Source organism: Phaethon lepturus, unplaced genomic scaffold (genome assembly GCF_000687285.1).
Source record: "Phaethon lepturus isolate BGI_N335 unplaced genomic scaffold, ASM68728v1 scaffold13013, whole genome shotgun sequence".
Taxonomy (NCBI): domain Eukaryota; kingdom Metazoa; phylum Chordata; class Aves; order Phaethontiformes; family Phaethontidae; genus Phaethon; species Phaethon lepturus.
The window spans coordinates 1-16293 of NW_010531266.1; the positions used below are offsets into that span (position 1 = coordinate 1).

The following is a 16293-nucleotide window of genomic DNA, read 5'->3' on the forward strand; positions in this document are numbered from 1 at the left end:
GGCCCAGGCGGCGGCCGGCGCGGAGGGGTTCGCTCCTACCGCCGCTGCGCTACTGCTCCCGCCGCAGCACTTGTGAAGCTTTAGCAGGGGACACGCTCCCAGCAACTGCTGTGCAATGCAAGGGTCGGGTTTATTTTTTGTTCCTGTAACGGAGGCAGCTTCAAGGCCCAATTTCTTATGTTTCCTCGCAAGCACTCAGGTTTTCTTGTTGACTGTGCCTGTAAAACCGCACAATCTTGTGTGTCAACGCCAGACTATTGTATCGCCTTGCCCACATCAAGAGCTGTCACAAAGCTGTGCATGCTGAAAAATACATTAAATCGGGTCCCAGAGAACTGCCATCTACAGCACTGAATCTCAGTTTAAGGCTTTTGTTCATAACTCTAAGCAAGAATATTCTTTTGGTTTCCCTGTACACCTGGAAAGAGAAGTCCTGTGGGTCTACTTTAACAGCCTGATCATTCAAAAAGCAGTTCAGTATTATTTCATAGTTTATATTAAAATAATTCTACAAGATGACAATTGTTTTTTAAATGTACTGCATGAAACAAAAAGAGGTATAAGCAGTTTCCATTGTAAGTACTAACCTTTTAGTGCATTAGCCTTAATAATTTGTGTCAAAATGACAGTTTATTGGTTTAGATCTGCTATGGTAAATACTATATGCAATTTGGAGATACAAAAATAACTCCAAGTACAGCCAGATACTGCAAAATTGCAGAGTGAAATTCTGCATTAGACTCATGAAAAATACTTCCACCCAGTATCAATTTTACATTGCTTTAGTTTTCAACTTCCTAACCTAATTCAGACTGCAATTTACTCTCCAGCATTTTAGAGGACCTAGGCAACGACTTGCCATACAAAAATGATTTTTAATACTTAAGTTTATTAAAATATCTTGTTTCATGTTAATTAAAACAGAGCCTGCAATATTTCAGATTATGCTGCCCAGAAAGGAGTCTTTCCAACATTACATAATGAATACATTTTGAACATATGAAGCATCACAAAATAAACGTATGCACATTTACTTTCAAACAAATTCAATATGAATACAGTATCTACAGTGCTTCAAAGTATACATGATTGATCTACCATCATGGAGGAGATCAAAAATTTGAGATCAAACTGAAGAAAGCAAGCTATCTCTTCAATACTGAAGTTGTTTTAATCTAAAAGGGAGAAAGAAAAAGAAAGCGGTCAGACTGAAAAGTAACAGGCAACATGAAGAACATTTAATTACTTAAGCAGTTTCTTAATCCTTAGTTTAAGGGAGATCCGAGTTACATGAGATAAAACATTTTCTCCATGATGTATATAGAGACATGCAAATGCAAAGACTTCCAAAATAACTGTTTGTCCAAAGAAGTCTAACTATTTTGTGCAAAATGCATAAATACATATTTTAGCCATTCAGAAATCAAAAGAGAAGTCATTTGTTTTTTAATAAGAAAACACCAATATATAACTGAAGCTCAGTTCCAAAGGAATGGAAGGCAGAGCCCTTTGGAATGCCAGCCTTTCCACTGGTACATGTGCGTTCCACTAAATACCCACAGCCCAATCATTCTGTCATTAGGCCAGCTGGGTGTGGCATTTCAAAAAATATGTTGAGACCGCTCATTCAGCCAGTAAGAGATGCTAAGCAGAAGCCAATGCAGTGACCATTCCACAGGGGATGCACTTAAAGTTGACTATGATCTGAACTAGACACAGTTACTTTTGTATTTTACTTCAAGTGTGTGAGCAAAATGAAATTGCAAATGGTTCTTTTTGAATTTTCACATTTGTTGGCACTATGTTCAAGTCTCTAGTTTATAAAAATGTAACAGCACAGTCTCAATTTAGCAGACATGTACATGACTCAAGCATTGTTCTGCTTGCTTCACTGCTCCTTGCTCAAGCACAGAATTATCTTAGAGCATCAATGCCACAAAATGGGTCTATTTGAATCAGATCTTTTGCTAATTATCAACAAACCCAAGCAGACTCAGAACATTCTGAAGCAGACAATGTTGCTTCCAATGTCTCCACGTAAAGAGAAGTACACAAAGTAACGGAAATATGAATCACCACATGCACCCATTTTTTTTAACTTGTCAATTTTTAATTCCCATTCCAGATACCTTCCAAAAATATGAGTCATCTTTAACTAGAAACTCCATTCACTAGCAGAGTTGTGTGTTTAGTGCCCTTAAGATGCCTCTATCCTAAAATTAATTATCTTCTAGCTTGATACCTAATATTTGTAATCTTTCCTCACTAAAAAAAAAAACCTGAGCAGTACTTTATATTCATTCACTTGCTGATCCATATTTACTGCAGATAGGTTCACTAGAATGACAACTCATAAATTGAGGTTTTGGTTTTCCACTGCAAAATTTGTGTTTAAGTAAACTTTTTGTTTACCTTCTTAGAAGTTCTTTGGGTGACAAGCCTGTGGTATCTATATCACTAAGGCTGTCACTGCTATCTGCAGTGTCTGAGCTGCTGTCTTTTTCTGGTTTTTTATTCTTGTGTTTTCCTTTGTTTTTCTGCTTCTTATGTTTCTTTTTCTGTAAAAGAAGAGAAACAATCCCTTATTTCATTGTGAAAAACTTTTTTCTGAAAGGCAAAACCAGCAAAATGTTTAATTCAGTGAGGACTCCAAGTTTAACTGAAACACAACACCTGACAATGACTCTTTTCCACTACTCAGACTGAGCTAAAAAAAATATATACAAAACCACTCATTTCATCCCAAGTGCTCAACCCCGTCTAAAATAGAAATGTCATTATTATTATTTGTATACAAGCCACGAATTATATGCAGTTCTCAGAATATGCCTGAGATCTTCAGCATACAACATTAAACTACCCACAATATTGTATCTGTAGTGACATTGTATATATGGAAAAAGCAGCACCCTAGCTGGATAATTTTCTGAAGTTCAGGTTTAAAGTCATCTGAGAAACTGAGTTGCCTAAGTTCTAGTCCCAGTATGTCTACGTTCTACAACCTAACATAAATAATAAAAAATTTTGACTGATGGATCAAAGAATCAATAAATTGTTTGTTTAAATTAAATACCTTTTCCTTTTTGTGTTTGTGTTCTCTCTTAGTCTTGTGTTTCTCTCTGTTCTTTCTATGTTTTTCTTTCCTACTAGGCCCAGGAAAACTTGCTGGCACCATTGGTTCTTGTTGCCAAGTAGGGCCTAAAGCACAAAGCAAATGTGGAAACAAAAAAAGGACAAAAAAAGTAGTTTTATTATTAAATTTTATATTATTTAATCTAATAGGATAGTTCAAAAAATAATCTAAGCTTTCAAATGGAAATGAAATGTCTAAAACTCCTAACTGCAACCTTTCTACTGTAATTAAATGCCTTTGCAATCTGTTATTAAGAGAGTCCTGTATTTTCACTACAATTTTTTATCATTGTAGCTCTATAGAGCTACAACAAAATTGGTACAGAGGAAAGAGGTTCCTGCTAGTGGATCACAGCATGGTAACAAAGCATTTCTTGATGCCAGTTTGACATCACACAGGCGTTTAAGAGGTAAAGTACCTACACAAATATTGTATATCTTACATACAACTTCAATGTGCAGAATTTAAACACTAGAGGTCTACAGAACCTACAAGAAGAAAAAGCTGGAGGTAACTTTGGTCCGAATTCCTCTGTTGCATCCAGTTCCTGCTTTGAAGTAGGCAATAAAGAAACGCCAGGATCAGCCGTAGCAGCCACATTCTCTACTGAAAAAACAAAAACTTCTTTATTTGAAAGGAAAATAAGGTAACACTTTTTCCAAGAAGTGCTGAAGAAATTTAAAGGAATCTTTCTAAAAACCTCTAAGAAAGCAAACTGAACAGCATCCTGTATCTCGGTGCACTGCTTTGGCCAACTGGATAGCTGACATTTCGAAACATGTCAACATACTGTTGGGGTTTTTTTCCGTTTTAATCAAAATTGACCTTTTACACTACACAATTACTAATTAAATTAACATCAGTGCATGTGTTTGCTTTCATTTAGCAAGACAGTACTACTTTCCCATTACTTAGAATGAATAAAAGACTTGACAAGATGTGTAAGTTAAGAAACACCAGAAGTTAGATGTTAACGGAACCAACTGTAACAATAAGTGGACAAAGCATTTCCATTGTAAGCTAAGTATATTGTACATTTTGTTAATTTAGCAACATCCTGAAAATATGGGAACTTCTTACAGCTCACTTACTAAATTTTACTAAGAAGTACAGTAAAACATTGGTGTTCCCTCTCTCTTGTGGAAGTATTCTGGCAACTTTTATAACTAGAATACAAATAAAATGCAACTTTTTGATGTCTTAATAAAATTATAGCTATAAAAGGTTCCCTGTATTTCTCAGTGAAGTATGCCCTGAGATTAGTTGTTCCCCCTCACTGTTTAACAAGCATATTCCATAGGGCAGTTTTCTTGTAAAATCTACACAACACACATGGCAACATGAATAACACTATAACGTGCAAAGCCTTATTCAGTGCTGTATTATTCCTATTTTCTACATGCCCAACTCCACTAGCGCCAGATGATCTGCACAAGAGCATAGCACTGTCCTAGCAGTCCTGCAGCATTTGATTCATAAATGAAGCTTTTACAAGGTATTTATAAAAATGAACATCCAATAAGTACTACCTTGTACATTAGACGAAGAACTGTCTGGTGGATCAACTTCCTTGGGTGTTTCTGAATCTACTACTGAAGTAGTTGGTTGTTGTTCTTCATCACTCTCTTCTTCAGAGGAAGATGATTTTTCATCTGAGGAGCTCACAAAGATGGCCTTAAATAAGTCCATAGATGGTCTGCTTTCTTCTTCCTGTTCCTTATCTTCATTAGCTACCTGCAAAACAGCATCGTAACAAACTGTATTTAAACACTAAAGAAACTAACAATCTCTGTCTGGTAAGTGTAACTTCAAACATGCTGACATGTATTTACAACACTCAAGTACCACATGAGCCATGAAATACACAGTCTTAGGAACTGATAGTCCAAAACAGTAAAACTCTGAAACGCTGCTTAACCTAAGTAAATGTCCTGTAAAGGGTAGTGCAATTTGTGCTACACAGACAGTTGAAAAGAGATCTTAAGATATTATAATTTCTAATTAATTAATTCAAACTTGAATTATACACTACTAAATTTAAGCAAAAGGAAAACATCATCTTTCTTCCCAAAGTATGCACCCTCCTCCATTCAAAGCAGAAAAAAAACCAAACCCCAACATTCTGTGCCTGTGAGTAAATTGGGTGTAAGGGACTGAATTTAACTCCCAGACTGCTGAGCTACATTTTATCTTCTCTTAAGCTGCTACTTCAAGTATAGTCATATAGCATACAAGGACAGCAAGTAAATGTTTTATATCTCGGAGTTAGAACGTCAAAATTCTTCAAAGTATGATCTCACATCTTTGCTTACCCCGAGCTGGCTATTCTGCTAACTGATCTATATTGTATCAATTCATATATTACCCAACCTTATTTCAGGGTTGTGAAAGTTTACAGCTATTCCCCTTTAAGTTCAAAGGCCATTGTAAACTCACCTCAGTGGGAATTGTTTCACTCGGCCCAGTTCCACATTCTTCTGTTGCTGGCACTGGTGGCTGCTGCTGAACATCAACTTTTGACCTAGCAAGACTAATGAATTCACTGATAGAATCTTTTTTCTCCTTCTCTTTATCTGACACATCCCATCTTGAAGGTTTCTTTGGTTCTACAAAGAAGTCCCAAACATTCAAATCAGTTGCATGCCAAGTTAGTCTGCATTTTATGGCCTACTTGATTTTAAATTACTCTGCTTCTTCAGCATAGTTTGACATTTTTAAAATATTTCTAATGAATATCTGACTTATAAAAGTCTTCTAGATGGAAGCAATAAGCACAATATGACTGACTTCAGTTTTTATGTCACTGAATTTATTTTCAATTTCTTCATTTGTTTGTTGTTTTTTTTAATTAAAAAAAAAAAAAATCAGGTAGATAATTATGTTCTCCATGACAAAGATACGCTTTTTCTATACTATTATTTCATTTATAGCTAAATGAATAAAGTAACAACAAACTTACTGTTAAGACTGTTATTCTGTTGGGTTTTTTCATTTGTTACTTGAGTTACAGATGTGGTGGGCTCAGGCAGAGTTAAGAAATTAAACACGGAATACTTGTCTCGTTTCACTTTTGGTAACCCAACAATGGAAGAACTAGAGAGAAATAAAAATGTTTGTTCACTATTTTTTTCAATACAGAAAAGGCTTCAAATTATCTACAACACGCTGAAACACCTACAGTAGTCCTTAAAATGCATACTATTTTATCAGAGGTCACTATGTAAACGTGGTTTTTATTTGCCTCACATTAGGCAGTTCTGTATTACATCTATTATGACACAAAAAGAAAACATCAAGCCAGATTTTCCACAAGCATATGAAAAACTCAGAATTTTCAAAGTGTTAAAAATATCAGTATCAAACATCTTACTCAGGATATGGATCAGGAACATTAAATCTTTTACACAACAGCTTTTCAGGATGCCACTCAAACTTGTCTCTTGTGAGTTTGCCAAACATCTTCATCTTCACAGCAGTTTCCTTGTCATCAATATCATTCTGAAAAAGTCAAACATTTATAGCTGCTCAATAAGTAACAACTTACAGAATTGACTATTACTGTTGTAAGACTAAGAACAGGACAGAACCATAAATATTTAAGCATAGTTTAACAAATCACTACTTTGTATGCAGTGAGCATTTTTTCAAAAGTTTGCTAAACAGAAGGGCAACAAAACATTGACATTATATCTACAAAAGGAGTCATATAAAGGATTATATCAAACAAAAAAGAAAGAATTTTGAAAGTCAGGGTTAAGGCAGCAACTGCAGCTCCAATGTACTAAAAAGACTGTAAACAGCACATACTTCTTGGTCCCTAGGAACTTCAACTTTGTCAACATCATCTTCGTATTTGGCCCGGGTAAACCTGGATGACAGTGTTGAATTTGAGGATTTGTAGAACATTGCTGCGCGGAAGAACTCCTCTTGTTCTCTTCCTCGCTCCCATTCTGTCATACTTGGGTCTAAATAATGCTCCAATGTATCTACTGTAAGATAAGGAGAGAAATGCTTAACAGAGATTACTGCTTACTTAGGTCTGATGCTTTTCAAGCAAAAATAAGATAATAAGCAAATATCCTTGCAAGTATTTAATAAGTATTTACTTTAAGGATGGTATTAATCTTGATTAATTTTTGATAAGCAAAGGTAGTTTTTCAAGGTAACAAGAATGACAGCATTTGCCAAATGCAAGATAGATATTTTAAACAATTTTACTTGTAACTCTGACTTCTTACTCATTGCCCTCTAAGGAATGTTCAAAATACTTAATGTATTTAATAGGTACTTAAAACAAAAAGTATAATCTAATGCTTTATCAGTTAACTAAAACACAGAACAAAAAAAATTAACCAGTGAGTAAGCCTGGCCAGGCTTTCGTAACTTCAAGGAGCTTTCTGGTATATAAAGTGCCCACTGATAAAGAATTTGGACACAGCTTTTTGTAAACAATACAGACCCTGTTTAAAGCAATGGGTTCACATTTTCTCCTAGAAAGAATGGGAAATGACACCAGCCAAGCAAAGACACTCTTAGAAACAGAATCTTAACCATTCAAGTTATTTAACTATTTCTGCATTTTCAGTGCTGTGACTAAGGAGGCACTTACAGTCATAAGAGGATACTCAATTTTACACAGGGAAAACCCCAGTCCTGAACAAAGGAACAATGGGTTCAAAGCTCAAGTAGTCTGTCCCAATGCAGTAACCAGAAGAGGCTACTGACCAGAAAAATCTTTTTTTCATATAATAAAAGGATTATTTAAAAAAAAAAAAGTCCTAAACCAACAAAATCAGGTTTTCTACCTGACACAGCAGGTACAAAAAGAGCAGATGAAAGGGATTGAGTTTTGTTGGTTTTGAGTAAAAGCTCTGCATGTGTGCTATGATTTTACAGCCACAAAATTTTGTGGAAAATGTAAGTGACAGTGGCAGTTTGAGTATCCAAAGAACACACAATACAAGCTTTGACAAGTGTAAACTACTTCATTTACTTTAGGGTTCTTATCTCCTCTGGAAGTTCAGGGTATGGGTTTTCTTTTGATTTTTCCTGTCTTGTGTGGGAGAAGGCAAAAAATTGCCATTTTACTGTGACCTAATAATCTTTCTGCCTTTATAGGATGTGTCAGTCTTACTCCTCAGACAGAAACAAACTAAATGAAAATTCTTGTTCCATGCACAGTTTATGGTACTGGCCAAAGCTGAAGTCTACTTTGCCAAATGAAAAACGGGAAACCCAGAAATACAGGCAATTAAGTAGCACATCCTGGAGAACTTCACTTCTGCTACAGCATAAAAACATGAAATGTAATGCCTAAAATTAAGTCTTGCTGACACTTAAAATACTGAGTTTTCCTGAAGTCAACACAATTAAGTATCAGGAAAAATTTCTTTTAATATTGACCCTAAAAAGAGGTAGAGGGAGAAATGCTGTGGAATTCAGGAAGAGAACTCATAGTGAAAATAAAATGCAACAGGATGAAAAAGGGGGGGAAAAAAAATATATATTAAAAAAAAATCTTAAAAATTAAAATGTCAGAATTCATCTCTTCAGTTACCTTTTTCTCCTTGTTTAAGACTTTTCACAAAACTTTCATATCTTTTTTGTTTTTCTGGATTTCTTGCGAATGGTTTGAAGTCACTCGAACCAGCATTTACTAACTGCCCGCCCAACAACATTTGCCATTTGTGAGAAGCAACATCTGGGGAGGCTGGCTGGAATCTATTTTGTGACTGCTGAGGCAAGACTTTTGCTTTCATCTGTTGTTCAGATGCTTGTTTCACTTCTTTGAGTCTTTCTCTATCTTTCTCAGACAGATATTCCAAAACAGAAGGAGCCGGACCTAAAACCAGAAAAAGCAGTAAGAGATAGATAGAAATGAAAAACTACTACAACTATTTCTTTCTCTTACGCTATTTACCACATATTTACCCATTACTTTGTAAACTTTACTAACATAGATACAAATGCGAACCACATTTACAAATTACTTTTTAAGTGAATTTGCATGTATTTTAGTGAAATCTCATTCTACAGAGAGGAAAAAAAATAAACCAAAACACCCCCTCCCCCACCACAGCCTACTATATTCTGAATCCATAAGGCCACAAAGAAAAAGAAAAAAACCCAAACAAAATACCCCCCACATATACTTTTTGTCTTTAAAATATTTAAGTAGGTGAAAATACAGGCAGGTATGTCAATTCACCTATTGAGGTGAAACTGAGCAACGACAAGGTATTCTAGCTAATCCAACTAGATTTAGTATTTACCTATTAGAAAATAGTGTTGAAGGCTAGACCAAATTTTTCCTGTTAAATAAAGAAACAGGGGACCTGAAACACAAAGCAAAGGTGTGGTCACATGTATCAATACCTTTTAAAGCAGTTTCTCCTAGTTGTTCCCTCCTCTGAGATGCATTCAAAGCATGCCTGCTTTGTTGTGGCGTATCACTCTCAAGTTTTCCAGTCGATTCCTCTAATGCCTTCTGTAAATGGTAGTTTTCATTCCCAGCTGCTATCACAGGTCGAAAGTAGTGGACTGGTCTGTAATTTCGTGGCAGGTCAGGTGGCGGATAAATCTTGGCAGGGGGACGACAAAACAAAAATCCACTAAGAGAGAGATACAACTTTGTATTTAACACTTACAAATGTGTTCCAAAAAAATGTCACCTCAATCTAAAAATTCCTCAATTTACATCTCAGCAATAGAAACAGATATTACAAGCTACTGATTCTTTTAGACCCAGTCAGTAAATGTCACTGTAATACAAACTTCAGGAACAAATTGTTAACATATTGTTAATATGTAATATGTAAAGGTTATGAAAGATAGGTCTGCACGCACATGAAGCTGCTGCAAAATCAGCAGAAGTCTTAATAGGCATTGCTTTGAGAAAATGCTCTTAGCATTGCTTAATAATTATTTTTTTAAAAACAGAAGTCACATGATTTAATTAATTGGAATATTGAGTACTTCTGCGCTTACTGTATTTTAATGTCTTTCAAAAGCCCTTTCCCCCCCACTTTATTGATTCAAATTGTTACTCCAAAGGTTATCCCTGTGCATCCTAAACGATGCAATTTTACATACCGCACAAATTTCCTTCCTTTTTCTTCATTAGAAAGAGGACCATGTCACACAATTCTGTTTGTCATTCTAATTTATGCATATATGTGTGGCATAAATGATGCAAACCTGATAATAGGGCTAACAGATTAACTTGTTAGCAAAACAGTGAAGTTGAAGCATGGGGCCTGATTTTTACAGAAAACTGAATTCTACATCTGAAAGATCTAGAAGCAAAAGACGTACATTTTTTTAAATTTCAAATTTACATCAAACCATTCTTCCAACTTTATGGCAAATAACAGTGGATAGTGTGGAAAGCATTTGCTCAAAGCCAAAACATAGTCATAAGTTTAAATTCATCCAGTAGCCTGACAAATTTTAGGTTTGTACTGAATTCCAACATTGTAATTTTGCTCATTTAGCAATCTTTATTGCTGACCAGAACTTTTATTTCTAAGAACATAAAAAACATTTCGCAACAGTAAAATCTACACAACTCACATGTTGATTTGCTGATGTTATTCTTAATTAAAAAAAAAAAATCTGCTTACCTTGCTTGGAGTTGATGATTTTGATGTCAAGGAAAAACCATCCAAGATTTTGCCTATGTATTTCACTTCTCTTTCAGACCCTACAAAATGACCATAACATTGGTCACTATTGAAAATATGTATATTTGGCAAAAAGCATTTTATCCAAATATATTCAGTTTTGCAACATGTTTATGAAGCATAATTGTAGTTCTTCGTCTTCACTGCCTTTCATTTAAAATTAAGGCTTCTGAATCTGGATTAGTATTATACAGCTAAAAAAACACTACCAGAGACATTATGGCAAGATGAACATGACTAACAGTGAGGCAACAGTATCACTACTGTGCATAGCTAACATCATGAGTGCCGTAAATTGTGTACAACTAACATCAACAGGTACTCTAGAAATCATTACAGTATTTAAAAGTTGCACTAAAAAATAAAGAGATATCAAGATAAATGTTATCTGAAAAAAAAATTCTCTTTCCAAGTGTTGGGTCATATTTTGTAGCCAGGATTCATCATCACTTGTTTCCTTCGAGCGGAATGCTTATCTCACAAACCAGCACATATTGTCCTTTTAAAAATATAATTTTGGGATTTAATCTACATTGGGATTACTTCCAAATTTGGACACTTCAATACAGAAGGAAGAATAGATGAAGTTTCACATATCAGGGCTAGAAGGTACCACACCATTAAAAATTAAAGTATTTGGAAAGTAGAGACTATACTTATGTCTTCCCCCCCACCCCCCACAAATTACATCTTTTGACAGAGCTACAGTTCTTACTTTTTTTGGATTTATATTGCTTAGGCGCTGTCCAGCCATACAAGCCATCTCCAGGTTCCTCATCTTTGAGAACTGTATCATATTTTGACAGTGTTTCAGTTGCATAAATATCATCATCTTCCTCCTCTAAAGCTCCTACACCAAAAGCCTAAACCATATTTTAAATAAAAATAATGAGAATTCAAAAGTGCAAAAATAATACTTTTAAGTCACGTCAAAACACATCTACATGTGTATCTATCCATCTATATTATCTAAGATGTCCATTATACATATATACTGGGGAAAATGTACAGCTTTAAAAATAAAAGTGCTACCAATTAGTGGGGGAAAAAAGAACAACAACCAAACCCTCACCAAAGACAGAAGCAAATATATTCTACTCCCTTGTCAGGGAGGGACAGTGAATTTGGTCTGTACAGGATGAGGACAGAAGCCTAATTCCACAAGGTAACGTTTGCAGTCTGACTAAGAGCAGGTTAAGTTCTCAAAAGGAAAAAAATTTAAGTTGGCATGAAAATTAATCAAGTATAATTCCCAGAAATATAATTTGACAGTGCTTCTACATAAGAACTGCAAATACCATAGTGGAAAGCAAAACCTCTCTAGATGACAGATTCAACATTACTGAAAGTAAAATTGACAAAAAATGTAAACTAAAAACATATTAACTTTCTCTAATCAAAGTCCCACAAGGATTTTCTCTACTCAGCTATTCAGAGTGAAGTATTTTATAGTTCTCTTTAACAATATCGATAAGTGAAGGCATTTAAGAGTTCCAAGGATTTGCCCACATCTTCCTATTAAGTAAAAAAAAAAAAAAAATCCTGTTCTCAAACCACACTTAAGATTTCTTACAATAACCCTACAATGATAAGGTGCCTTCCACAGAAGAAAAAAAAAATGTATTTAGATTTTACTGTGCTAATAAAATGCATTAAAAAATCACCTTACCTGACCTGTAATACCTAGTTTTCTTCCTTTACTGTGTCTCAGATCACCAAGTAAGTTGCTTGGGTCTTCAGAACCACCTGTGAAAAGATTCACATGTTCTCTTCCAGATACACCAAACAAAGCTTGTGAGGGGTCCAAACCCTTATAGCCAAGTCCATGGACATTCTCTTTTGGAGTCACATCTACAGGCATTACATCTTTTGGCGCAAATGTCACATTCTCTGGCTGGTATTCATCCTCTTCATCCTTGTACAAAACAAAAGTATATACAGCAAATATGACTAAAACTTTTGTATGTTAAGCTTTTACAACATTTAGTAAACATGAGAGTAGGCAAGTTTGCATTTCCTAAATTACATGTGAAAATATATATGAACTATACCTGCTTAGGTAGCAAAAGAATAAATTTAGTTACATGAAAACTTTTCTTCACAATAAGCATAATAAGTATTTATGAATACTTTTAACAAAACTTGGAACTGCGCGTTCAAATACTGTTCAAAGACATCAAAGAAGGTTTTTTTAAATGTGTTAGCACGCATTCCTACGTAAGTCAACAAACAACATTTGCTGTTCAATACCTCAGAACCCTCAGACAGTCCAGGTGGTAATGCACAACCATATACTTTCACTGCAGGGTCTGTAAGAGACATAATAGCATCATGTTAAATTACAGTTCTTTATTAAATTTCTCTAAAATTAAAGAAAGATTAAAGGTCAAATAAAAGGAGGCTTTAAAATGAACTTTCTAATCAGTCCATGAATGCTAACTTTCTATTAATGAGTTCAGGAACATCACTGAACTTACCAGGTTTCTGCCTGCGTGGCTTTCTTTTGACTCGCGGTCCAATTCCTTGTCCTTCTTTCCAGCCCATTTTTCGTAACAGTTCAACCCCAATTGTTATTCTAAGAAGAAAACAAAAGGGGAAAAAAATTACCTCAAACCATATTTTTCATACGTCTTGAGAAATAATATACATACATACCATTTGAAATTATGTTTTTATACCCCACTTTAAAATAAAATCTGAATGTATCAACATTTGCATATATACTACATCCCAGTTTGTAAATGTTTACCTGACACAAGTCTGCACATATGAAACAAAAATCCAGATGTAGGCCACTTAGAAAGTATAACACAGCAGATTGTCCAGTCTCTTTCATGGATTACTGTGGTCAAACATTACTTTTCTAAACAATACGACATTTCTAGGTGAAAGGAATTGTTTGGTTAAGTTTGTTTTTTTTTTTAATTTACTTACTTCGATGGTCCTATTAAATCATCAAATGCAGTGGTTCCTGGAATGGCAGCAACTACTCCTGCTATCTGTCGAGCTTTCTCTTTTATTCTGTCTTTAGCTTTCGATGCAAAATCATCCGTGGTTGTAATATCTTTTGGTGCTATCCCAAATTCACTAAGATCCTGGGAAATATAGACAAAATGGAAAAATTTAGATTAAAAATAGGTTTCCGTCAAATGCTTACTTGCTCTAATAGTAAAGAAAACAGGATATGACCCTCATATTGGCTAAATTTTTAAGCCATTTATACAGTTGCTTTTTCAATAACTTGAATGGTCGTATTTCAAATGTCTTCAAAAGTATTTGTATTTTCTGATAGAGAAAGTTAAAGGGTTGACCTCTGGGTTTTTTTTAAATATTGAGATTACAGGAGCTTCCTAAGTGAATCTGTGAAACATCCTATAGGACCTAGCGGTATAACACTATATACAAGAAGTAATTTTAAAGTTACTTCCATTTTCACTATTTAAGTTCTTTGAAAGATTTTATTGCCTGAAAAACCTGCTGTCACAGCAACTACTTCCTGTCCTGGTTTAACCTGGCGGGTAGCTAAAACAACCACACAGCTGTTTGCTCCAGCCGCGCCCCCTGCAGCAGGATTAGGGAAGAGAATTGGAAAAAGAGGTAGAATTGGTGGGTTGAGATAAAGACAGTTTAATAGGACAGAAAAAAAAATACTAATAATGACAATAATATTGCTAAAAGAGTATACAAAACAAGTAATGCACAGTGCAATTGCTCACCACCTGCTGACTGATGCCCAGTTAGTTCCCAAGCTGCGGTGCTTCCTTGGCCAACTCCCCCAGTTTATATAGTGAGCATGACGTCATAGGGTATAGAATATCCCTCGGGACAGTTTGGGTCAGCTGTGCTGGCTGTGTCCCTTCCCAGCCTTCCTTGCACCCCCCACCTTCTCACTGGCAGGCCAGAGCATGGGAAGCTGAAAGTCCTTGACTGCTTAGCAACAACTAAAAATATCAGTATGTTATCAACATTATTTTCACCCCAAATCCTAAACACAGCACTATACCAGCTATCAGGAAGAAAATTAACTCTATCCCAGCTGAAACCAGGACAATAACAGAAGATTTGTATAGCTTTCAACATTTACCTCCTCATCCATGAAGTCTTCTGGTCCAAGAACGGTTCTGTCTGCTCTCTTCTGCCGTGATGATACAAAAGCTGAAGGAGTCCATCCTTTAAAGAAAGTAAGTATCTACGTAAGGTACTGTAAACTGCAAAATAGTATTTGAAAACAATTCAGACATTTAAACCTTACACCTTAAGGATACATCAAGGGAACATCTATAAAACTGCAATCCAAAACCTCATGGGGAAACAGCTTCAACAATACTATTTCAACTATTTACAGTGTAATGAATAGCAGAAAAAAAAATGCTTAGTGACAGTTAATTTGTTTTCACTAACATTAAATTATGGTAATCAATTAACCCTTCCAAGATGACAGAAAAATATCTAACCTTCCTTTGTGCCAACAGTGTTAAAGTAACCAGCAGAGAAACCTCCAGTAAACGCTCCATGGAAACGCTGATATCGTCCCTTTGCATCTTTAACAGTCTGTTCTTGAAGAGGAACTGGCTTTTTAATTCGTTCACCTACAGTCAGATAAATCAGAAACTAAGTCACAATATTGCATTAAAGAATGGACACTTGTTCCAGACACCATTTCTTCCTTGCAATTAAGAGCTGGATCAAACAGTAGCCACCCTGAAGTGGAAAGTATTTATTATGTTTACATTTATTCCCACCCTACTTTAAATACTTCTATATATTGTTGATACACACCACTAAAGTAAAAGCCTGAAGTGTTCAAATAGAAATCCTAAATCCTAATGAGTTCTGAGACCATTTTTTCTTTGTGAAAGAAAGAAATGTCACTTTCAGTTGTTAAGACCACTGACAGGATTTCATCACTTCAATAATTGACTTGAGAAATTACATCACATCAGAAATATCAAAAAGTGAAACAGAATACAAGAGCTGTCAACTTTGACATAAACATTTGCACCTTCTTAACAGTGTTTCTATGAATTAAGTGGCACAGACTCAGAAGTCACAGCTGTACCGAAGTCCTTAGACCACGCTGAGTCTCTCTCATGAATATACGTGTAGGATGTTCATGTTAGTATAATTCCATACACCTGACCAGTTATATTTGAACTCTACTTCTTTCTGAGACTTGGGGAACAGACAGAAAGACAGACACGGCCCCAGTTCCAACCAGAACAGTGCCACACAAATCCTGGGCTACCCCAGGCCCACACCCGCATGCCGGAAAGCCAGTGTAGTGCTGACAAGACCTTTTTACAACCCCGTCGCAGGAAGCCTGCCTTCGTGCCCAAGCTGTTTTACCCCGTGCGCCCTCGACCAGGGCCGGTGCCAGCACGGCTGCCAAGGCAGCACCTACGCACCGCAGGAGAAGGGGGAGGCAGATCTGCGCTGGGCCCACACGCCTCAGCCTTCCCGAAGCAGCCCTCGACCGGA

At 35.8% G+C, this 16293-nt stretch overlaps 1 protein-coding gene across 1 annotated transcript; it reads right to left on the reverse strand.

Moving 5' to 3' along the window:
* Positions 1 to 1153: 1153 nt before the first annotated feature.
* Positions 1154 to 16079, reverse strand: GPATCH1 (G patch domain containing 1). The gene is made up of 20 exons (XM_010284491.1): positions 16031 to 16079; positions 15270 to 15404; positions 14900 to 14985; positions 13750 to 13910; positions 13293 to 13390; positions 13066 to 13124; positions 12485 to 12730; positions 11531 to 11678; positions 10756 to 10835; positions 9509 to 9713; positions 8691 to 8975; positions 6941 to 7122; positions 6504 to 6631; positions 6093 to 6226; positions 5570 to 5739; positions 4663 to 4867; positions 3626 to 3736; positions 3074 to 3198; positions 2413 to 2558; positions 1154 to 1175 (listed from the first exon to the last, which is right to left on the reverse strand). Exons 1-20 carry the CDS (start codon positions 16077 to 16079, stop codon positions 1154 to 1156), a joined length of 2775 nt encoding a protein of 924 aa, XP_010282793.1.
* Positions 16080 to 16293: the final 214 nt, after the last annotated feature.